General features: G+C 42.7%; 1 protein-coding gene and 1 non-coding gene across 4 annotated transcripts in view; both read left to right on the forward strand.

Moving 5' to 3' along the window:
• SH2D4A (SH2 domain containing 4A) overlaps positions 1–22221 on the forward strand; it is a 73481-nt gene extending 51260 nt beyond the window's left edge. For 2 of the 3 annotated variants that reach the window (XM_038747434.1, XM_038747435.1), the window contains exons 6-10: positions 1320–1464; positions 4944–5154; positions 7752–7885; positions 18090–18310; positions 21587–22221. In XM_038747434.1, the coding sequence (XP_038603362.1) occupies positions 1320–1464; positions 4944–5154; positions 7752–7885; positions 18090–18310; positions 21587–21679 (804 nt within the window). In that variant the 3' untranslated portion in view covers positions 21680–22221. The remainder of the gene's footprint in view (positions 1–1319; positions 1465–4943; positions 5155–7751; positions 7886–18089; positions 18311–21586) is intronic. The other variant, XM_038747436.1, reaches the window with a different exon arrangement.
• Positions 9716–9853, forward strand: LOC119929151. Its single transcript, XR_005451290.1, has one exon. It is a non-coding gene; the product is annotated as a small nucleolar RNA SNORA7 (small nucleolar RNA).
• Positions 22222–24172: the final 1951 nt, after the last annotated feature.

A 24172-nucleotide genomic window follows, 5' to 3' on the forward strand; every position in this document is an offset into this window, starting at 1 on the left:
AAAATTATGTTGAGGTTTGAACACTGTTTCCAAAGCTGTGAGCCCATATTTGTTCACCAGCTCTCACTTATTTGATTAATGAAATGGATTTAGTATCAGTGAAAGGATACTTGAGTCAGATCTCTTTTAATGTCGTTTTTGAAGATTTACTACAACATGCAAATTCTGTTTGAAAATTTGGATATGGAATAAATTAAATTTAGGTGGTTTACAGAAATGTGACATTTTTAGTGATTCGGGAAGGGAATGTGTCTGCTAATTCTGTAGTATTGTACTCTCCCAAGCACTTAGTAGAGTTCCCTGCACATAAGTGCTCAATAAATGCCATTGATTGATTGCAATCCAACTATTTCCAGATTGCTCAATAGTATACCCTAATGTCCAGAATATTGTCTGCCTTCCCATTCCCCATCAGACACACACATACCTAAAATGAACAGCTTAGAGTTATTTTTAAAAGGAGAATTAACGGTTATTTAAGTAGGAAAAGCAAAGGCAGCCAGTTATGATTTTACTCAAAGTAAGCCCTTCCTCAGGAGGAGTCTTCTGGAGCAATTGAATGGCATTTGGTACTTGTAGGAAAAAAGAGCTCATTAAAGCAAGTGACATAACTAGGGCCAAATCTCACTCTCTGTTCCATCATGAAATAAATTAATTTAAGTCCTTTGCTTCTAAACTGTAGAATGAAAAAGATAATTGAAGGCACATCTCCTTCGAGAGGCCTTCTCTTGCTAAGCCCTCATTTCCTCTTCTCCCACTTCCTTCTGTGTCGTCCTGATTTGCTCACTTTATTCACCACCCCTGCCCCCAGCCCCACGGCACTTATGTACATATCTGTAATTTATTTATATTAATGTCTGTCTCTCCCTCTAGACTGTAAGCTCGTTGTGGGAAGGGAATATGTCTGTTATATTCTTATTTGTACACTCCCAAGAGCTTAGTACAGTGCCCTGCACACAATAAGCACTCAATAAATATGATTGATAAATACAGTTGATTGTTAAGAGCACAGATGTCAGTTTATTACTCATCCTACTGCTATCTTGCCCCCTAGTTCCTTGCAGGGTAGTTGTGATTCCTTAGACACATGCTCATCTGAGAGGTTAGAAAACATTTTGACTGAATATCAAAGCCAACCTTCCCATGCCTGGAAGTATTAAAAATGGAAATTAGGATAGGAAAAATTTCCCAATATTTCTGAAGTACAAGAAAATTAATCCCAGGTGTGTCCTCAAGATCTTTGTCCTTTATGACAGGATCTAAATTAAGTGAATTAGTCCTCAAGACCATATATGTGAAATGTGCTCGTTTTTAAACAGAAAAAAGTCTTAATGAAGAAAACCCAAGAAGAAGAGATGAGGAGACATGAGGAAGAGAGAACAAAACAGATTTATAAGAGTTGGAAAGATGCCCAGGATTCAGTACAGAAATCTGACAAAGAAGATCCCGAGTGGCAGGAGTCTTGTAAGTGTACGACAATCTCCAGTCATCATTTCCTTTAAGCCATTCGATTCATTTAAATGATATTTTCTGGAAAACAGAGGAAATAGGGACTTCAAGGCAGGTCTTAAAGATCTGCTTCAGGTCCATTAAACTATTTTTCCTCCGACTCCCTCTACTTCTGCATCACCTGTACATTTGGAACTCTACCCTTTAAGCACTTGGTATTCACTGCACACTCAGCCCCGCAGCACTGCTGTACTCGGTGCTTGGGACAATACAATAGAACAGAGTTGGTAGACATGTTCCCTGCCCCGCAACAAGCTTGCAGTCCAGAGACCTGACTGATTTCCAGTTTCTTTTGCTGCTCAAGCAGTGTGGCTTAGTGAAAAAAGTGTGGGCTTGGGAGTCAGAGGTCGTGGGTTCTAATCCCACTTCTGCCACTTATCAACTATGTGACTTTGGGCAAGTCACTTAACTTCTCTGTGCCTCAGTTACCTCATCTGTAAAATGGGGATTAAGACTGTGAGCCCCACGTGGGACAACCTGATTACCTTGTATCTACCCCAGCACTTAGAACAGTGCTTGACACATAGTAAGTGCTTAAATACCGTAATTATTATTATTATTAAAGTTAGACGTGATGAACTCCCAACCAAAATGATGAACGAGACTTGCTCCTGACACTTTAGGGTTTTGCTAAATGAATGCAGAGGCCAAGGTATGAAGCAAACAGGTGACTTCAATCGAGCTATATATGTGAAGGCTAAAATCTGGCCTTTCCTCTCCATACAAACTGCTACCATGTTAATACAATCACTCATCCTATCCCCCTAGATTACTGCATCAGCCTCCTTGCTGAACTTCCAACCTCCTGCATCTCCTCACTCCAGTCCATACTTCTCTTTGCTGCCCAGATCATCTTACTACAAAAATGTTCAGGACATGTCACCCCCCTCCACAAAAATCTCCAGTGGTTGCTTATCCACTTCTGTATCAAACAAAAAACTCCTCACCACTTGCTTTAAAGCACTCCATCATCTTGCCCCCTCCTACCTCACCTCTCTTCTCTCCTTCTACAATATAACCTGCATACTTTGCTCCTCTGGTGCTAACCTTCTCAGTGTGCCTCAATCTTGCCTGTCTCATCGCCGACCCCAAGCCCATGTTCTGCCTCTGACCTGGAACTCCCTTCCTCCTCAAATCTGACTGACAGTTACTCTTCCCTCCTTCAAAGCCCTACTGAAGGCACATCTCCAAGAGACCTTCTCAGACTAAGCCCCACTTTTCCTCATCTCCCACTCCCATCTGCATCACCCTAACTTGCTCCCTTTGCTCTTCCCCCAACTTCCAGCTCCACAGCACTTATGTATATATATCTGTAATTTTATTTATTTGTACTGTTGTCTGTATCCCCACCTCCCCCAAGACTGTGAGCTCATTGTGGGCAGGGAATGTCACTGATTGTTGTTGTACTGTACTTTCTCAAGTGCTGAGTACAGTGCTCTGCACACAGTAGGCACGTAATAAATATGATTGAATGAATGAATGAAAAGGCTAACTGATTGTTGTGTGGGTTTTCCAACACAACAATTCCTGCCCAGAGGAATTGATTAATGTTATGGTGGCCTGTGCAGAACCACCTACACTCTTTCATTCCTGACAATCATGTTCCCACTGGGACATGAAGTGCCTCAAGCTTACATATGCAAGCCCAAGTCATCATCATCATTATCATCAATGGTATTTATTGAGCACTTGCTATATGCATTGTACTAAATGCTTGGGGGAGCACAATACAACAGAGTTGGTAGACACCCTCCCTGCCCACAACAATCAATCAATCAATCAATCAATCAATCGTATTTATTGAGCGCTTACTATGTGCAGAGCACTGTACTAAGCGCTTGGGAAGTACAAATTGGCGTCACATAGAGACAGTCCCTACCCAACAGTGGGCTCACAGTCTAAAAGGGGGAGACAGAGAACAGAACCAAACATACCAACAAAATAAAATAAGTAGGATAGAAATGTACAAGTAAAATAAATAAATAAATAAATAAATAGAGTAATAAATATGTACAACCATATATACATATATACAGGTGCTGTGGGGAAGGGAAGGAGGTAAGACGGGGGGATGGAGAGGGGGACGAGGGGAGAGGAAAGAAGGGGCTCAGTCTGGGAAGGCCTCCTGGAGGAGGTGAGCTCTCAGCAGGGCCTTGAAGGGAGGAAGAGAGCTAGCTTGGCGGATGGGCAGAGGGAGGGCATTCCAGGCCCGGGGGATGACGTGGGCCGGGGGTCGATGGCGGGACAGGCGAGAGCGAGGTACAGTGAGGAGATTAGTGGTGGAGGAGCGGAGGGTGCGGGCTGGGCAGTAGAAGGAGAGAAGGGAGGTGAGGTAGGAGGGGGCGAGGTGATGGACAGCCTTGAAGCCCAGGGTGAGGAGTTTCTGCTTGATGCGCAGATTGATCGGTAGCCATTGGAGGTTTTTGAGGAGGGGAGTAATATGTCCAGAGCGTTTCTGGACAAAGATAATCTGGGCAGCAGCATGAAGTATGGATTGAAGTGGAGAGAGACACGAGGATGGGAGATCAGAGAGAAGGCTAGTGCAGTAGTCCAGACGGGATAGGATGAGAGCTTGAATGAGCAGGGTAGCAGTTTGGATGGAGAGGAAAGGGCGGATCTTGGCAATGTTGCGGAGCTGAGACCGGCAGGTTTTGGTGATGGCTTGGATGTGAGGGGAGAATGAGAGAGCGGAGTCGAGGATGACACCGAGGTTGCGGGCTTGTGAGACGGGAAGGATGGTAGTGCCGTCAACAGAGATGGGAAAGTTAGGGAGAGGACAAGGTTTGGGAGGGAAGACAAGGAGCTCAGTCTTCGACATGTTGAGCTTTAGGTGGCGGGCGGACATCCAGATGGAGATGTCCTGAAGGCAGGAGGAGATGCGAGCCTGGAGGGAGGGGGAGAGAGCAGGGGCAGAGATGTAGCTCACAGCAAAGGCAAGGATTACATGGTAAAATGTGACATAAAATGCCTCAGCCAGACCAGATACATTCCTTGTGGTGCACTCAGTGTTGTGGATGGTAGGTCAATAACCTCTTCCTGCTTAGCACTTTGGAGTAGAATAATTAAGCTCTGGCACACTCATATTTGGAAATCCTTTTTTGGCCAATATCTTCTTCTACCCTTGAGTATATCTTTCCTCCTGTTTTTGTCCACTCACTCCAAAAATTCAATCCCAGTTGGAGTCTTTTCACAGTGTTGCCAAATATCACTACTGAGTTGGAAGCTGGGAAGCAGAAAAATCTGTGCTGTCTAAAATTGCAGTCTGTTTACATGTAGTGGCTTTGAGTCTGCCCACATAGAGACTTCGTTTATTGTTTTTCAACTGATGATGTGTTGCTGAAGCTTCCCTTGGTCATCCAGAAAGGGAGTGAGGTCATTGTAAGTCTCTTGGCAAGTCAGTGATCAGTCCTTTTCCCCTTGCTTTTTTTCCCCAGTAAGAAAATCCAAAGCAGCTGATGAGAAGAGACGGTCTATTGCTAAACAAGCCAGGGATGATTACAGAAGACTCTCCCAGGCTGCCCAGAAGGGGAGAGGAACTGAAGGATCCCAAAGCTCTCATGGTGGGGGGCAGAGGCCAACAAGACCTCCTCTCCCACCCAAGCCCACACTACCACCACCTTCCCTCCCCAATGGAAGGCCTTGTGGGTAAGAAGTAAAGAGGGTGTCTGGAGCCAACCCTTGGGGTGGGGGCTGTTATCAGCTGCTGGGCTGGTGGAAAACAAGCCCAGCAGCTTGTTAGAGAAGTAGCGTGGCTCAGTGGAAAAGAGTCCGGGCTTTGGAGTCAGACGTCGTGGGTTTAAATCCCGGCTCTGCCAATTGTCAGCTGTGTGACTGTGTGCAAGTCACTTAACTTCTCTGTGCCTCAGTTCCCTCATCTGTAAAATGGAGATGAAGACTGTGAGCCCCCAGTGGGACATCCTGATCACCTTGAAACCTCCCCAGCACTTAGAACAGTGCTTTACACATAGTAAGTGCTTAATAAAATGCCATTAAAAAATAAAAAAATAATTTTAAAAAAACAAGGAGAATAACCCCTCAAGGAGGAAAGCCATGGTAGCCAGTTGCATAGCTTGCATTATTCCAGGCCAGGAGAGGTTCTGACCCTGCCTTTCTGAAGGCACCCAACTTTCTCTTGTCTTTGAGTGGAGACAACATCCGTGGGCACATATTTCCATTATTGAGGCTGAAGAGAGGCTAATTTTACCGCTGTTTCTCTCTTCTGCCGACTACCCTGTAGCCATTTCATAGCTCATCAATTCCTCATTGTAGAGGGAGGAACATAGCCAAAATGAGGTTTTGAAACATGCTTTCATTTTTCCAAATGCTCTCACATCAATATTGTCACTGATCCTCACCAGACCCCTGTGAGATTGGGAGAGGCAGGTATTATTAACCCCATTTACAGAGGAGAAAACTCAGGCCCAGAGAGGTTAAGTAATGTGTCTGAGGACACTCCCAAAAGGCCAATGGCAGAGCTGAACTAGAAGTCAGATCTCCAAATTTCAATCCCCAGGCATATTGCTGCCAGATTAATGCATTGAGCCCATAGGAAAACCTTCAGTCTCTAAGGTATATTAATATATCCTGTATATTTTTTAGTTTTATGTGCATAGAATTATTTTTCTCTGATCACTGACATTCCCCTGTTGCTTCAGGTTTCAGCAAAAGAGGGTTGCAGGCTGCTAGCCCAAAGCCAGTGTTGCAGGGGCAAATGTGGTCTGACTAGTGTTGAAACAGTATAACACAAACCAGGATCTTCCAAAACTGGAAATGTTAAGAATATCTTTCATCCCACTGCATGGGGACATGTATAAAATGTCTTTCTTCCTCTGTTCTCAGTAGCCATAACCAAGTTCATTTTAAAGAATGTAGAACATTACATTAGGAATCATAACCTGACAAAAAAATAGATTCTGGATTGTCTGGCTATTACAGTTGTTTCTGCTTTCTCTAAAGGCAGGGCTAATTTTACAATATGATCACCAGTGAGGTTGTCAACTCCCCTGGGCTCAAATGGAAAAGTTGGCACTTTTGATGGCCGGTATCAAATGATGGACCCTTACTTGATAATTTCCAAATATTTGGAATAGTTTGAGAAATGCACTCCTTCTATTATTATTCTTCAATAGATACAACCAGTCAGTCAATCATATTCATTGAGCACTTACTGTGTGCAGAGCACTGTACTAAGCACTTGGGAGTGTACATTATAACAATAAGCGGACACATTCTCTGTCCACAGCGAGCATACATTTAGAGTCTACAGTCACCAGCAAGGTGATCACAGCATGGTGTCTCCCACTTTGTGATATACTAAATTCACAGAACTCTAAGAAACCTTTGAAAACTAGACCAAGGGCAGAACTGGAACTAGAAGTCAGATCTCCAAATTTCAATCCCCAGGTGTATTGCTGCCAGATTTAATGTGTTGAGCCCATAGGAAAAACTTCAATCTTCAACTTCAGTTGGCATTTTTCTGCATGAATATCCACTGCAGAATGCTGTCTATTAATATAATTTGATCTCTGCTATAAGTCTAGATTTAGTCTGCCTTATGTACCAGGTCTGAATTATGTACTAGTTATGAGAAAAATGGACCCAGATTTCAGGCTGCAGTACAAAAGTTAATCTAAAAATGAGCAGGTTCTTTGCCTCCTTTATCTCCTCTCCCTTTACTCTTCTCCCCTTACCACTGTCCCTTCTTATTTACTCTCCAATTTTTGAAAGCATCCTTCAAATGAAGTAAATATCTTGAAAGTTAAAATTGGCGAAAGATAAAGCAGGGATCAGGGAAGTAAAGAGGAAATAGCAAAAGAAGAGGCTGTCAAAAGAAGAAAGGGATGAGGGAAGAACTGATTTTTTTCCTTTGTATTTGAGTTCTGGACTCAGAGAATCTTTCTGGAAAACTTTCAGTGGGGACATTTTCAACATTTTGTGCTTAATTTTAAAAATTGTAATTGTCAGTAAAGTGCTCCATTATTTTTTTTAAATTAATTGAAGCAGATGCATTAAATGCAGCTGCTGGTTCCACCTACAGCAAACCCTGGCACTGTGCAGGTATGAAGGGGATGGGGAAGGGGGTGGAGGTGAAGTCCAGTATTTTCTTTCCCTCTTCTCCTTAAAATGAGGAGAAAACAAACAAAACTAAGACCTGTGGACCTTAAAAGGTTAACAGCGGTCTTTTTGTTGGAGCTGCCTTGAACTGTAAAGTCTAATGGAAAAAATGAATCCTTTACAAATAGCAGAAGTCAGGGAATTCAGAGGATCCCATCCTGCCCCACCCAGGAAGAAATCATCAAATGGTTTAAGGAGGAGCAACTTCCACTGCGAGCAGGTTATGAAAAGACTTCAGACACAATCGCTCCTTGGTTCCACGGTGAGTACAGATTTCTCCTCATTGTGGACTACCCTGCCCTGCCCTCCCTCCTCTTTCCAGAAGAAATTGCTACCAACAGAGGAATGGCAGTATTGCTCGTACTATATGGGGTACTTATCAATCAATTGTATTTATTGAGGGCTTACTATGTGCAGAACACTATATTAAGTGCCTCGGATTAGGGAGAATTCCATATTCAGCATTTTAAGAAGGGAGAAAGATGGGAACCATTTCAGTCTTTCTTTTAAAAGAAACTCTCAAAAAACAAACATGTGCCAAATTCCCCATGAAAAGGAGACATAATCTATGCTGCATTTGCATTTTTAGTAATTATTTACTTTGCTTTTTTCTTTCCCACCTGGCTCATGGCCATCCAATTTCATTTTTCATTTTACAAAAAATCATTGACTTTAAAGTTCATCAGTTGAATGATGGTGAGCATATTCAGATTGAATTAGAGGAGGGAAAAGAATGAGCCAATTATTATTTTACCCTTTGGAGGGCTCTATGCTTTCAGGAGAGCTCTTTAGGTCTTATATCAATCAATCCATGGTATTTATTGACTGCTTACTGAGAGAGCCCGTTGTTGGTTAGGGATTGTCTCTATGTGTTGCTAAATTGTACTTTCCAAGCACTTAGTAAAATGCTCTGCATGCAGTAAGTGCTCCAGTAAATATGGTTGAATGAATGAATGCACAGTACTGTCATAAGCACTTGGAAGAGTACAATAAAGTAGAGTTAGTAAACACATTCCCTGTTCACAAGGAACTTGCAGTCTATAGAGTAGAAAGGAAAATCTGTTCTTTCTAAAATTCTTGTCACAGCATAAACCACCACTATTACTGTAGAAAACACTCAAATCTTGTTTTGCTGACAAGACATAACTTTCCACCTGTAACCACTGATGTTAGAGTAACACTCACCTAAATGGCAAGGGACCAAAGAAGGTGCACTAGTGTATTTTCGTGAACAAAATATGCACAAGATTCTGTCTCAGACACTCACAGTCATGATGCCACCTCAGACAGCAGTGTCCTCTTTCCTGCATGTAGTGTTGGGTAAAGGTTGTCACTCCCTTTGCTTAAGTGCTCTCAAAGCATTTTAAATTCCTAGAAGGACTTATTATACCATATGAGAGACTAAAACAGCAGTACAAAAATAGAGCATTCTTAGTCATTAATAACTGAGTAAAGGACAGTTTCGACTGACATGAAATTCTTGGCGACAGTCAACAGTCAAGTCTATGGCGAAAATAAAACTTGTGCCAACATGAGGAATCCTAAATTCTACAGAGCTTGCTGGATGCCTTGCACCATCTCCAGGGGGTTCTGCCATTTTGATTAAATAATTACATTTGAAATTTTATGTGTGTAGTCACTTTAATACTCCACTGATGGAGTATCATCTTTACAAGATCTAACATTGTAGATATTTGTAAATATTTGTAAATACATTGTAAATATCATTCTCTTGTTGCAGAATGAGCAATGAACCCTAAATCAATAGTAAACTTCATTTAAATAAGTAAATCAAATTTCACATGCTTACAAAAAGAGGGAGTTCATTTTACTTTCTACCCTTACATTTATTCCCTTTACAGTATGATTCTTTCTTCAGTATTTCATCTTGCTTGGTGGTTTTCTCACTCTGATTCATCTTCCTTCTTTCATTGTCCTTTACTCACAGTCAGCCCTTTGAGTTAGTCTTTTGATTTAACATGCAGTTCTGTTTGCTAAGTAAACCTTTTTTTTTACATTGTCCCTGACCTAATTCACCTTTGGCCGCTCCTAATGGCAAAATTCCATTTTTATTGAACTGTGAAAGACTATGCCCCTCTCAGGATTGCACCTGGAGAGTTTCCAGTACTCTACCAGTCTCAGCAATGGGAGGGAGAGTCAAGCAGAGGCATACCCATTCCATTCCTAATTTGGGCACTTGCTAGCAAGTGGAAGGCAATCCGCTACAAGTCAAAACTCACCTGTGCTGGGCAGCAATGCACAGAACAGTATTGAGGGCAGAGACTCAAGTTTACTACATGGAAAGAGGAAATGGTAAACCACTTCCATATTTTTTTACCAAGAAAACGCATGGATACACTACCAGAATGATTGCAGATTGGGGTGAGGTGTTCTGGGAGAGATGTGTCATCCATGGAGTCGCTGTGGGTCAGAGGCGACTCAACAGCATAAGACAAGACAAAAAGGACTCTGGGATGTCAGGCCAGTAGATCTTTTCAGTCTTATAGGCATTTTAATGGTATTTATTAAGTGCTTACGATGTGCCAGGCTCTGTACCAAGCATTAGGGTGGATACAAGATAATTGGGTTAGACACAGTCTCTGTCCTACATACAGCTCACAGTTTTAATGTCCATTTTACTGATGAGGTAGCCAAGGCACGAAGAAGATGTGTGAATTGCCCAAAGTCACACAGTAGGTAAGTGGTAGAATCGGGATTAGAACCAAGGTTCTCTGATTCCCAAGCTGGTACCTTTTCCATTAGGCCATCTTGCTTCTTATGAATGCATATGATCAAATTTAAATCTGAGCTGTAGTCACTAGGAGAGCAGTTACAGTTTGGGGAACCTGGAATCATCCTATTGAGTGCTTTATTGAAGGACTTCTGTTTATAGTTTTTCTTTTCATTTTGCTCTTGTGTTCTTCCTTTCCCTCTCCTCTCCAATTACTTCAGTTCTCCAATATTTATCATCAGTAAGGACTCACCTTAGACCATGCTTTAGATTTTTATTTTCAGCAGAACAACCTGATTCTTGTTGACTTTGTCAGATGTTGTATTCTTTAAGCTTTGTTCAACAATAAAGATGATAAGGGCATTTTATATGTACTAAGTCTGCTAGGGAGTGCCTCAGTGTTTCATTTTAATCCTCTGCTGACTAGAGCAAAACCATTTTATTTATTTTGGAAGGTTCATTATGTGAGCCTAGGGTGTGCAAGTGTATAATTGCCTATCCTAATAGACTTTAGTCTCTATGGGTTAAAGTGTCCCAAAATTTAAAATAAGAGTTGATAAGAAATTCTGCTTTGTCATGCAAAAGCAATTCTCAAAGTGGCATTATTTTTCACTTTCAAGAGTAGGAAAATAAATCACTAATAAGGTTTGAATCTTAAATTTTGCTAAACTTGTCCAAATACTCTAGTGTGTGTATTTTACTTCCAGGACTAGAGAACACTTTTTCTAGTGATAGGATGCCAAAGTCCATTTGAATGCCATTTTGATTTCTCCATTTTTGACACATGCCTCAGGCTTTTAATTCTCAAGGGTAAATTGTATCAGTTTCTCTGAAGGCAATTCTCAGTAACCTGAATTTCCCAGAGATGATGCTCTGCTCACCTTATCAGTTCCATTGCCCTGATATAATTTCTCTGTAACTAGGTGTAGACCCATCAGTTGGTTAAGAGAGACAAACTTAGTTCCTTTATTTTTCCTGGTGCAAAAAAATCCCAATTCCCTCTCCTTTAAAGGGGGTTACACTGGTATCTGATCCAGGTCACCCTCAGAGCACTAAAAATCTTTCATGCAGAATGTCCTACTGGTCCCCTGCTTTTGGCAGCCTCCCCCTGAAAAAATAAGCTCTTAAACTAACCTTTAGAATGATGAAGATTTTTCTATTTAGTTGAGAAAGAATCATCTTGAATGTTTCAGATTGTTGGCCTTAACATTTTAACATTTCAGAGGGCACTACTATGTGCTTGTTGAGTCCAGAGTCCTCTTGCAAGGGAGGGGCCCAGTTTGGCCAAACTGCCAGACACTCCCAAGCTCTATAAAGTATGGAAGTGCCACATGAGTTTCAAACAAACTCAATTCCAGTGGCTTCACTCTTCATTTTTGCCTTAAAGCCAAGTTTGAGGCTATTCTCCAAGGGGAGGGAGAGGAAAAGGCAGAAAAGTGCATTGATGCAAGCTATCCAAGACCACTTCCTAGTTGCAGTTCCCCCCTTCCCTCACCCACCATTCCCTAGCTGAGCTCCAGCGCAGGTTTACAATGCTCTGGACTGGGGCTAGTCACCCTATCAGGATGGTACCTGTTCTGGGGAAACCCCAGAGTAGCTCTCCCTGTCCCATTCAAGTACATGGCTCAGGCATTTCATAAATTAGTAGGCAGAAATGGATTGGGCCTTAACTGGGCCTAATTAGATGGGCAGATAGTAGGGTTTGCATGGTGGTCGGCTACTGGAATCTGCATTTCACCACAGTACCTAATGGAGGATGCTCTTTAATAGTCTAACTTCATGGAGAGGCTAGAGGGTTTGAGACAGAGAGGTTAAGTCACTTATTCAATGCTTCATTCATTCAATCATATTTATTGAGCACTTACTGTGTGCAGAGCACTGTACTAAGTGCTTGACAGTCCATAGATAACAAGGGTGCACTATTTATTTGGGTAAACTATAGAGAGTAAACTTTTCTTTCTAGATAGAGTGGCTTATTTGAAAAAAAATATACCAGCATACTCTCTCAAACTCTAGCCTTAATAATTAGGCATTTTTATGGCTGGTTAGAAAAAGGATTGGACCAGTTCTGAAAATCTGCCTGTGGTACCCATGTTTGAAGGCAGGAGAGCAAAGATATGGGGTAGATTAAGGAGCAGCAATTCCTTTGCTTTCATCTGCTGCACTTCTCTCTTGTTCCTAGCGGCTCCTTGTTTTCTCTGAGCTCTGGTCAAGCCGGAAGCTGCCTGGAGCCACATTTGGCCAACGAGGCCCATAAAGGACTGAGTGGGCTGCTAGGATTTCCTTGGCCTCAAGGTGGGTCAGACCTGCCCCCTGAGAGAGCATCATTTTTCTGAAGTTTTGGAAAACCCAGAAACAGTTTCGTTTTTGGGAAACAAACCAACTTCCTTTGACTTCTGTCTTTTGTCCTTTCCCTCCCTTGTATTCCTATCTTATTCTTATCTTTCTGACTGCAGTCCTCTTTTTCTTTAGGATCTTGAATTTAACTGTCTCGTGATTGTTCCCTCCAAGGTTTCCATTCATCCATCTTTAGCTTTTCAAACAATTTCTGCCTGTCAGTAGTAATCTAACAGATCAAGCTAGAGACCTGCCCTGGTTGGTGTACTTCGACTTTCTTTTGCCAAGAAATCTTCCCTGTGGACATTCAAAAGCTTGGGTGACTTCTGGAGGCCTACCAAACCACTTTTCCCAGCGTCTCCTATCCCCAGTGGATCTTGACTCAAAGCTGAAGATTTCCAAAGAAGGCTTCCATGAACCCTCTCTTTCTGCTGAAGACCTCTAGAACAGACCCTCGTCATCACCTGGATTAAAGGAAACCAGTAGACTTATGGCACCAAAGATGCAATAATAATAATGGTGGTGTTTATTAAACACTTACTCTATGTCAAGCACTATGTTAAGTGCTGTAGTAAATACACAGAAAGGATAAAAGAGCAAGGAAGCTGTCATTTTTCTAATCAAATATCTTCTACAGCTCAGATCTCTTTTCCCAGATCAATGAATATTTCAAACAATCCATCAATGGTATTTGAGTGTTTACTGGGTGTAGAGCACTGAAATAAGTGCTTGGGAGAGTACAATATAGCACATACATTTCCCGTCCACAACGAGCGTACAGTCTAGAGGGGGCAACAGTATTAATATAAATAAATTATGAATACATACATAAGTGCTGTGGGGGATGGAGAGGTGAATAATGGGAGTAAATCGGCAATGCACAAGGGAGTGGGAGAAGAATAAATGAGGGCTTAGTGAGGGAAGGCCCCTTGGGGGAGATGTGCCTTCAATAAGGCTTTGAAAGTGGGGAGAGTAAGTGTCTGTCGGATATGAAGCAGCAAGATGTAGTGGACAGAGCAGAGGCCTGGGCGTCAGAAGGTCATGGGTTCTAATCCTACTTTCACCACTTGTCTACAGTGTGACCTTGGGCTAGTCACTTCATTTCTCTGTGCCTCAATTACCTCATCTATAAAATGGGGATTGAAAATAGGAGCCCCATGTGGGACAGGGACTATGTCCAACCTTAATAGAGTGCCTGACGCTTAGTAAGTGCCTAACAAATACCACAATTATTATTAGAAGAGGGAGGGCATTCCAGGCAAGAGGTAGGATGTGGGTAAGAGGTCGGCAGCAAGATGGATGAGATCGAGGTACAGTGAATAGGTTGGCATTAGAGGTTGGCATTGTAGTAGGGACAGCAAGATGAGGTAAGAGGGGGCAAGGTGATTGAGTGCTTTAAAGTTGATGGTGAGGAGTCTGTCTGATGCGGAGGTGGATGGTAAACCACTGAAGGTTCTTGAGGAGTTGGGAAACATGGCCTGAACATTTTTGTCCTAGAGTGTGTGCTTTCTTACCATGGGGTTCTGCAAGAGAACTGATAGTACCAAGCACATGTAACCAGACCTCATTTTACATATTTTCAGTACTAAGTCAGGATCATAATATTGGAAGGGATTTCAGAGGTCATCTCATCTAATGCAGTTCTCTGCACCCAACCAAGATACCCTGTTGCAATCACATACCAGTGGATGTGCATCCATTTCTTAAAAGATCTCCAGGGTCGGAGGTTCTATTACCTTTCTTGCAAAATGATGTAGTATTCATTTTTCATTTTCAGGTAAATTTCAAGAAGATTGATACTCCATCTTAGTAATTTAAAACATGTGCTTCCTAAATATTACAATTTGGGATAGATCCGTAGGCTACATACACTCACCATCAGTCCCAACTTTTGCCTTTAGAATAATACATTTGGCAAATCAGTTGGCTTGTAGAATTCCAGAAAATAAGGGAACACCCCTGTTCCTTAGATTTAGTTTATGACGTTGGATTGTGTGTTCTTGCACAACTTTATGCAGAGTTGTAAAATTATGCAAACTCTGTATGAATCTCAGTGCAGTAAATTTGTTGGAGCGGACCCTTTTTTTCCAATAGCATCTGTCCTTGGAGTCACTCTGTACAGGGCTTGTTACTTGTGCTATGCCATAAAACAATTTTGAGGCATGCTGTATGAATAAAGAGGCTCTGGGATGCCAACTTTCACAGTTGATGAACACTTATTAAGTAAGCAGGAGACCTCAGTCCAATCCATCCAGAGCCGCCTTTATTTCATTTTGAAGGAGAATTTCACTTTTTTGACCTCCAAAATGGCAGCAGGCTCTAATGTAAATAATCACATTCTCTTTTGGCAGGTTTCAATTTCCAACCTGTAGCTCAAGTTTTCTTGAATCTATTCATAGAAACTGAAAGAATCATTTCAAACTGTTGGGGGACCTTGCTGGTTGAATTGTTAACTTGGAATTCTGAGCTAGTTCATAACTGATCAAGCAAGTCTTCCCTTTTACAGCACATTCTGTCAGGCTCTTTCCTTCTGTTTTTGTTTGCCTGTACCTCTGCTTCCTATCTTAAGTGGCTTTTTAACTATCAGTTGCAGCCCTTTCATATACAGGTGAAAGCCTCTAAAGGAGCACCCTTTAATTCAACAATCTACACAACTGTCTCTGAACTTCTGGCTTTTATTTTGTTTCAGGTCTCTGACATGTTCTATGGTTGCTTATTCTACCATATTACTAGCGCTGTTTATTTAGCACAACTGGATAGGATCTGTGCTTTACACGGGCTTGGAAGTCAGTAGATGACAGTTCTAACCCCAGCTCTGCCCCTTGCCTACTCTGTGACCTTGGGCAAGTCACTTAACTTCTCTGGGCCTCAGTTTCTTCAACTGCAGAATGGGGATTCAATACCTATTCTCCATCTTAGTTAGACTGTGAACCCCATGTAGGTCAGGGGCCGTGTTGATCCTGATTAGCTTGTCTCCCCGCAGCGCTGAGCACAGTATTTGGCACATAGAGCTTAAGAAATACAATTTCATTATGTAGAGAGAAGAGATGAACAGAGAAAGGTCGTAGTCCCTGAAATCCCACAAAATATTATGATTGTTTTTGTAATCATCCTTCCTATTCAAAGATAGCATCACCGATGATGAAATTCACCAATGGACATACCACTGTCTCGACCACATTCCGCACAATCACACACACAGAGATTGCCCCTTGTTATGCTGTCATGCTTGGAAACAGCTCTTGGCACTGCTGGAAACACTTTTGTTTCCTAGCCTCATGATCTTGATGAAGCACCTACTTGAAAAGAACTGCTTCTTTTGTGACTGTAGAGCACCACATTGTCTTCTCTGTACCAGCTGACTCCAGTTTCCAACTAAGATGCAACACTATCCGAGGCTTTAAGTTAGCAGTGTGGCTCATTGGAAAGAGCACGGGCTTTGGAGCCAGAGGTCATGGGTTCAAATCAAGCGCTCAATAAATACAATTGAATGAATGAACGTCAGCTGTGTGACTTTGGGCAAGTCACTTAACTTCTCTATGTCTCAGTTACCTCATCTGGAAAATGGGGATTAAGACTGTGAGCCCCCCCCGGGACAACCTGATCACCTTGTAACCTCCCCAGTGCTTAGAACAGTGCTTTGCATATGGTAAGCGCTTAATAAATGCCTCACACAAAAAAAGGTAAAATGTTTAAGTGTTTAAAATGTTGATTCTTAAAATGTTTCCTTGGTCCTCCATCAAGCAGTGATATTTATTGAGCCCTTACGGTGTGCAGAGTACTGTACTAAGGGCTTGGGAGACTACAATATAACAGAATTGGTAGGCACAGTTTCTGCCTTCAATGAGTTTGCAGTGTAGAGACTGTACACACCCACACCACACCCACACACACACGATGAGGATGATAGAGTCTCTTTTAGGGATCAAGGGAGCAGCCTCAGTCCTGCATGGAGGAATTGATTTTAGTATTAGTGATAGGGTCAGCAGCACTTGCAGGCTCTTTTCCCTGCCAGTCAGGACCAGGGCATCCCAGGATGAACAACTGAGTAAGCAGGAAGTGATGCAGAATACAGCAAATGCAGGATTTGTTGATGGCTGAAGTGACTGTGGCCAAGTGTCATGACCTTCATTGCCCTGATGATGATGATGATGATATATGACTTGCTTACTTTGTGCCAAGCACTATGCTAAGCTCTGGGTTGTAGTCAAGATGATCGTATCAGACTCAGGGGCTGTCCTACACAGAGCTCCAAGAGGGAGGGAAACAGGTATTTTATTCCCATCTGCAGATGAGGAAACTGAGGCCCAGAGAAGTTAAGTGACTTGTCCACAGTCAGTTAAGGGACAGAGCTTGGATTAGAACTGGATGTCCTAACTTCCTGTCCCATGCTCTTTCCCCTGTAGCATGAGTAGACGTGTGTGTGTGTGTGTGTGTGTGTGTGTGTGCGTGCGTGTCAAATCCCTAATTCTGGATGAAGGCTTGCTTCCCCAAGCTTTCACCCAGAAAAGCAGCCTGGCTGCAGCTCTCATGGGATCTACATGACTTTGGAGGTGCAGGTTGGCCCTTGCTAAAGGGGCAAGGCAGCCCAGTTTCTCCATAAACCACTGGCTATGTTTTAATAAGCTGCCTTCGATTCCTGCCATGGCTTTCCTTGCATATTAAGGGAGGGATTGCTACTGCAGGCTTTGTTCACCAGTATTTACTGAGTGCTTACTATTTGCAGAGCACTGTACTAACTACTTGGGAGAGCACAATACAACAGAGTTAGCAGACACACTCCTTACCCACAGTGAGCCTACAGTCTAGAAGGGGAGACAGACATTAATATAAATGCTTTATAATATTTAATTTAAGGGTATGTACATAAATGTAAACTAACTGCACTTTCTTTGGGCGCCCTATGAGTGCTTTATATTTTTCTCCCAAGAATCACTCAAATATCTCTACCAGTTATTTGACTGGTAAAGAATATTTCCAAATGAACTGCAATAAGGAAAAAAAAAACATGGAATAATGTATTATTTTCCTCCATTGCATCAGGGTGACTGTTGCTGTAAATATCATGACAGCCCATTTAAGGCAAATGGGGGTGTTATAGCATGTTAACCAATGAATCTAGACATGCTCCTGGCCACAAAAAAAATGGACAAAAAAGCAAGACATTTCCCTTCCTTTCTAATCCAACCATCTGGAATGGTTGCTTCTTGGAGGATTCTTTCACTGACCCGCACCTGCAGTGTGAATGAACGACAAGCGAATAGGGGAACTGCTTCTAACACAAAGAAAGGAGTGAAATTTGCCTGGATATTCAATGGAGCCTTTCCTGGCCCTTTCCTCAATCGAGTGAAAATTCTGCACCTTCTGTCCAGTGAAGTATCTTCTTGCTCTCTTCCAGGAATTCTCACCCTAAACAAAACAGATGAGCTTCTGAAAACAGGAACGCCTGGCAGCTTTCTGGTTCGGGTCAGTGCCAAAATGAAAGGCTACGTGTTATCCTATTTATCGAGAGAGGGATGTAAGCATTTCCTCATAGATGCTTCCACAGATTCCTACAGCTTCCTGGGAGTCGACCAACTGCAGCATCGGACACTGGCAGACTTGGTTGAATATCATAAGGTGAACCTTTTACAGACCTTTATCTTTTTGCTTAAGCTATCACTTCTGTTAGACCTCTAAAGAAAGAAAGCAGTGAGATGGGCAGACAGGCAAAAAGCTCCAGGGAATGAACTGGAGAATTCACCTCTATGATTAAATCCCAGTTCAAATCCTGGCTCTGCCAATTGTCAGCTGTGTGACTTTGGGCAAGTCACTTCACTTCTCTGGGCCTCAGTTACCTCACCTGTAAAATGGGGAAGAAGACTGTGAGCCCCCCGTGGGACAACCTTATCACCTTGTAACCTCCCCAGTGCTTAGAACAGTGCTTTGCACATAGTAAGTGCTTAATAAATGCCATTATTATTAATTTCAATTGGCTTTCCTTGCCTCTAAGCAGAATTCAGTCACTCTCCTCTGTATTTCTTCTATCAGAGGCTTTACTAATAGTTGACATTTGGCAGAGCCAGGATTTGAACCCATGACCTCTGACTCCAAAGCCTGTGCTCTTTCCACTGAGCCACGCTGCTTTAGCCAGGAAACTGAAAAATAGGAGAGGAAGGAAAGAGTAGCCTCCTCAGAGATCAAGGTTCTCCGTCATCAGAGAGGGACTGCTCACAAAGAGCCATCCTTCCTTCAAGTTACACTTCACAGCCAAAAGTAATCTAAACCATGAATTCTCTGCAGCAAACTTAAGGTTTTTACAATATTGCAATTTCCTACTTCAAAGTAATGGTTAAATGAGCTTGAATTGGTAGAAGATGGTGTGCTGATTTTTAACATATATAGTGCTTGGGAGAGCACAATACAACAGAGTTAGCGGACCCATTCCTTACCCACAGTGAGCCTACAGTCTAGAAGGGGAGACAGACATTAATATAAATGCTTTATAATATTTAATTTAAAATTATGTACATAAATGTAAACGAACTGCAGCATTCCCTTGATTCCCTTGTATCAACCCAGCATTACCAAGAAATAGTCAATGGACCCTCACAGTCTGTCCAGCCTAAAGTTTTGTTGGCCTTGCCGGCTTTAATAATGCCAAACCTCTCCCCCACTTTCATCTTGCTTCTCATATTCTAGACTGCAAATATGTAATGTGACTACCCCAGGCAACTGCATGGGGTGGGGATAAATGAAGTATCTGATTATATCCTCACAAAATTTTTAACAGTTCATTTATGGCCGCCTTTTCAATCCTGACATACTACCCCAGCTAATGTTTGCTGTATCTTAGCAGTATGTCATTGGGCCACATTTCTAGGCTTGAGGAGCAAGGAGGCCAGACTTGATCAGTTCTGCGCCTCTAATGCATCCCGGCTGGCCCAGGGATATGCAAAATTGTCTCTGAGTCTTTCCTTTGGGAGAACAGGAGGGAGTTACTGGAGTCTGGGGAAAGCTGAGGGAAGAGGCAAAGTCATGGAGAGAGAAGTCTTAGGGCTGAGAGAGGATCACACTAAGAGCAGGCTGGGGAAGTTGGGGGTAGGGAGTGGATTATGCTGCTGCAGAGGTGTGGACTCCAGGTAAAACTCTATACTGCCAGCTCCTTGCACTGTCAATTAATGGTATTTATTGAGAACTATAGTCTCTATCTTTAGGTAAGCTCAGGGCAGGGACCGTGAGGACAGATGATGGGCAATGGTGCCAATCCTGAATGAGTCTCGGGGAAGCTGCCTAGCACGGCGGCAGCCCTTGAGGGAATGGCTGGGACTGGGGCCCATGGAAGCAATTACCCTCTTTTCAGGTTTGGGTTAAACCTAGACTCCTACTTACACCAGGACCCACAACTGGGACAGGGATTGTGTCCAATCTGATTCCCTTGTATCAACCCCAGCACTACAGTGTTTGATGCATAGTAAGCACTTAAGTACCATGATAATAATGTAAAATAGTTCTGCCATTTACCTGCTGTGGGACCTTGGGAAAGTCACTTAAAGTCTTTGTGCCTCAGCTCCCTCATCTGCAAAATGGGGATACACTATCTGTTCCCTCTCCTACTCAGACTATGAGCCCCGTGTAGTGCCTTGTTATCTTGTATCTACCCCGGCACTTAGTTCAGTGCTTGGCACATAGTAAGCGCTTAACAAGCACAATTATTATCATTATAACGTTATGATAGAATAAATATAATGTAATATTATAATGATAATTTCTACCCCAACAGGATTTCTTAAGTGCACAGACGTGGCCACAGGGGCATTTGGAGGCTCTCCATTAAATGGGCTGAGAGCTGGAGTCCAAGAAGGTGTTCGTTCTCAAGGATGACTGCCAAACCTCACACCTTCTAGGTCCCTGCTCCCTCAGGACCTGGAGGTGGTGGTTGGCAGGCAGGAGGAGGAAGCAGGGACATAGCTCCACAAGAGCTCAAACCAAAAGGTGTCTTACCCAAAACTCTGGACAAGAATAGTCATGGAGCATGCACTCTCCCCTCCCTCCTTGCCAGAGCATGAGGCCTGGAGTGTATACTTGGTGGATAAAGTTTCAGGATTAAGCAAATCTTGTTCGTTCATTCACTCATTCATTCATTGTCGTATTTATTGAGCGCTTACCATGTGCAGAGCACTGTACTGAGCGCATGGGAGAGTACAATACAACAATAACCAGACACATTCCCTGTCCACAACAAGCTTGTTGTTCAGAGAGGAAAGCCCCTACTGAGAGCTCACCTCCTCCAGGAGGCCTTCCCAGACTGAGCCCTCGTTTTCCTCTCCTCCTCCCCATCCCTCCCCACCCTACCTCCTTCCCCTCCCCACAGCACCTGTGTGTATGTTTGTACAGATTTATATGATTGTACAGATTTATTACTCTATTTATTTTACTTGAACATATTTACTAGTCTATTTATTTTGTTAATGATGTGCCTCTAGCTTTATTTCTATTTATTCTGATGACTTGACACCTGTCCACATGTTTTGTTTTGTTGTCTGTCTCCCCCTTCTAGACTGTGAGCCCGTTGTTGGGTAGGGACCGTCTCTATATGTTGCCAACTTGTACTTCGCAAGCGGTTAGTACAGTGCTCTGCACACAGTACGCGCTCTATAAATACAATTGAGTGAATGAATTAAAAAAAAGAGATAAATTACTCATTGTCAAAAGTTACCATGGTGCATTGAAAACTAGAAACTGAGAACTTTGTGGGTTAGGAAGTGACTCATTATAGGTTCTCAGGGGCAGAGTAACTGTCTTTCCTACCTGGGTTAGCTGTTCTCCATGCACACTCTTATTACCTATTTGTTTTCCAGTCTGGTCAACTCAAAGGGCATCAGGTCTAGCTAACAGCAGTTTCTTCTGTTATAGGAAGAGCCCATCACTTCCCTGGGAAAAGAGCTGCTTTTGCACCCCTGCGGACAGCAGGGGAAGACTCTCGACTACCTGCCTCTCTTTGAGTGACACAGTTTCCATTCCCAAATTGTAGCCGGGTTTCTCTTTGGATGCAAGAAAAGAAACATTTCTGGAAAGCCAAAACCTTGGGACTAATCATCGGCCATCTAGCCAACAGTGAACAATGGAAATGACCCTTAACATTGTTTGAGATGTTTCTGTTCTGCACAAACTCTAAGATGAATGCAATTTTAATGGAAAATTATGTTTTGTGTCCTGTGATGCTCCTGACACACAAGATGGAGGATTCCACAAGCTCATTAAGGTACAGGGAACAATTTCAGTGGATTATATAGAAGAAAATGAGCAAAAGAGGAATTATCACTTTGTATAGAGAAAAATATACTTCCAACACAAATAGCTGGTGCAAATTGTTTTATGACCTCTACATTTCTATTTTGTCACCAGCCCTAAAAAATATAATGTCCTGGATTGTTGTCTAACTAAATCCAGATTTTAGTAGTTTAGGAAAATAATTTGGCATTTTACTATCAACAAAATCAGAAGTGGCCTGCTGCATCTGGGAAGCAGCATGGGATAGTCGATAGAGCACAGGCCTAAGAGTCAGAAGGACCTGGGTTCTAATTCCGGCTCTGCCACTTATTTGCTCTGTGACCTTGGACAAGTCAGTTAACTTCTCTGTGCCTCAGTTATCTCATCTGTAAAATGGGGATTAAGACTGTGAGCCCCATGTGGGACAGGGACTGTGTACAACCTGATAAACATATATTTACCCCAGAGCTAAGAACAGTGCTTGAAACGTAATAAGTGCTTCACAAATACCACCATTACCGTCTGGGTAACAGGAACCCAACAAATGAATACTCTGGCCCACAATTACACATTTCAGATATTGTAGGTAATGGATTGTGGCACAAGGAAGGAAAAACTTGAAACTGCAAGTCTCAACTTTAAACCAGGCCCACAGAAACTTTATGTGGTGTGCAAACATGTCTGACTTGTGGGGGTGCTTAGCTATAACTGTACTGGCATTACTGTAACATTGCACTAATTTATTTCAGTATTCACTTTCAAACACGTGTCAATGCTAGTTTACCCGTAGTACACGTCTCATGACAATGATTCAACAATCCATGAGTGCTCAATGATGCAAGGCATTTTGATGTACAAATTAAACATGAAAGAAGGTTGTTAAATGACTATTACAAATAGTGAACATAGCTCTCTCATAGACCTGTATTCCTGAAGGAGCTGAAACCGAGGTACCAAAAACTGTCTTTTTCTAAGCAATCCATCTCTACTGATTACTGGGATAGTCACTGTTAAGTGATGGACTGTAACAAATACTCCAAAGCAGAACATTTTTTATCACTTATATACTGCAGAAACTAATTTTAAATATCCCAGCTGTCTTCAGAGGAAATAAATGAGGACTTAAGGAAGGATGACAATCCTTAACACCCTGGAAAGATCTGGAAATCACTGTATGCAGACTGACTTATCTGAGAGTCTAGAAGAAGAGAACTCACCAAGAAGTTATCCAATTATCAATCCATGCAACATCCCCAGGAGTGCCGACAGGTGGCATTATTTGATCAAGCAAGCAGGAACTGAAGATTGTGGACTTGTCCAAAGCCCCGAGAGACTGCGGGGAGGATCAGAACACAGACCCCTTGGCTCGCCATGTACTTCATTCAGCTCAGCAACTGCAGCTCAAGAGCCCAGTGCGACAATCGCAAGCCCAGTGTGACAATCACTATCAGTGAAGATGGGGTTACCCCTTCTGTTGGGGTTACCCCAGCACTTAGTACAGTGCCTGGCACATAGTAAGTGCTTAAACACTATCATCATCATCATCATTCCAACTAACCTCACCTCCCAGACTTCTTGGGAAGTTTAGTTACTGCAATAAATAAAAGTGGTTCGTACCTGTGGATCTCACATGCCGAAAGACTTGTCCAGTTGTGATTTTCCAGATGATAGGTTACTGATAGAGAGGGGGTAAGGTTGTATCAAGGTTGGGTTGTTTTTGACATTGCAGTCCACCTCAATGCAGTGAAGTTAGGAAGAATATGAACAGCAACTCTTCATTCCTCTCCCTTCTCAAGGTGGACAGGGAGGGGATCCACAGTGGGGGCCTTGTAGACATTCTTCACCAGAGCAAAGTTCTTCCTGGGGCCAGGCTGCTGTCACTGTAAGGGAAGAGAGAAAGGATAAGGCAGACCCAAGCCATCACGTAGCTGCCAGTTAGGGACTGTCCCACAGCAGACTGCTTCATGTAAGCAGATCTTGGCCATGACAATCTAGGAATCCCAGAGTGAGAAAACCCACCCTCTGTGTTGTACTGAACATAAGGGATGCCAGAATGGAAGCTCGTCACTACCCCTGAGAGGTTATGTGGAAATATGTGTCCAGTTGTCTCAGTGGCATGGATCTGGCTGGCTCTCGTGGTTTGGGTCACATTGGATATGGATCCTGGGGCATCCAAGTGGCCCAGACCAGACACAATGATCTTGGAAAACCTGGAGCCCCTTCCTTCTA

Source organism: Tachyglossus aculeatus, chromosome 5 (genome assembly GCF_015852505.1).
Source record: "Tachyglossus aculeatus isolate mTacAcu1 chromosome 5, mTacAcu1.pri, whole genome shotgun sequence".
Classification (NCBI taxonomy): Eukaryota; Metazoa; Chordata; class Mammalia; order Monotremata; family Tachyglossidae; genus Tachyglossus; species Tachyglossus aculeatus.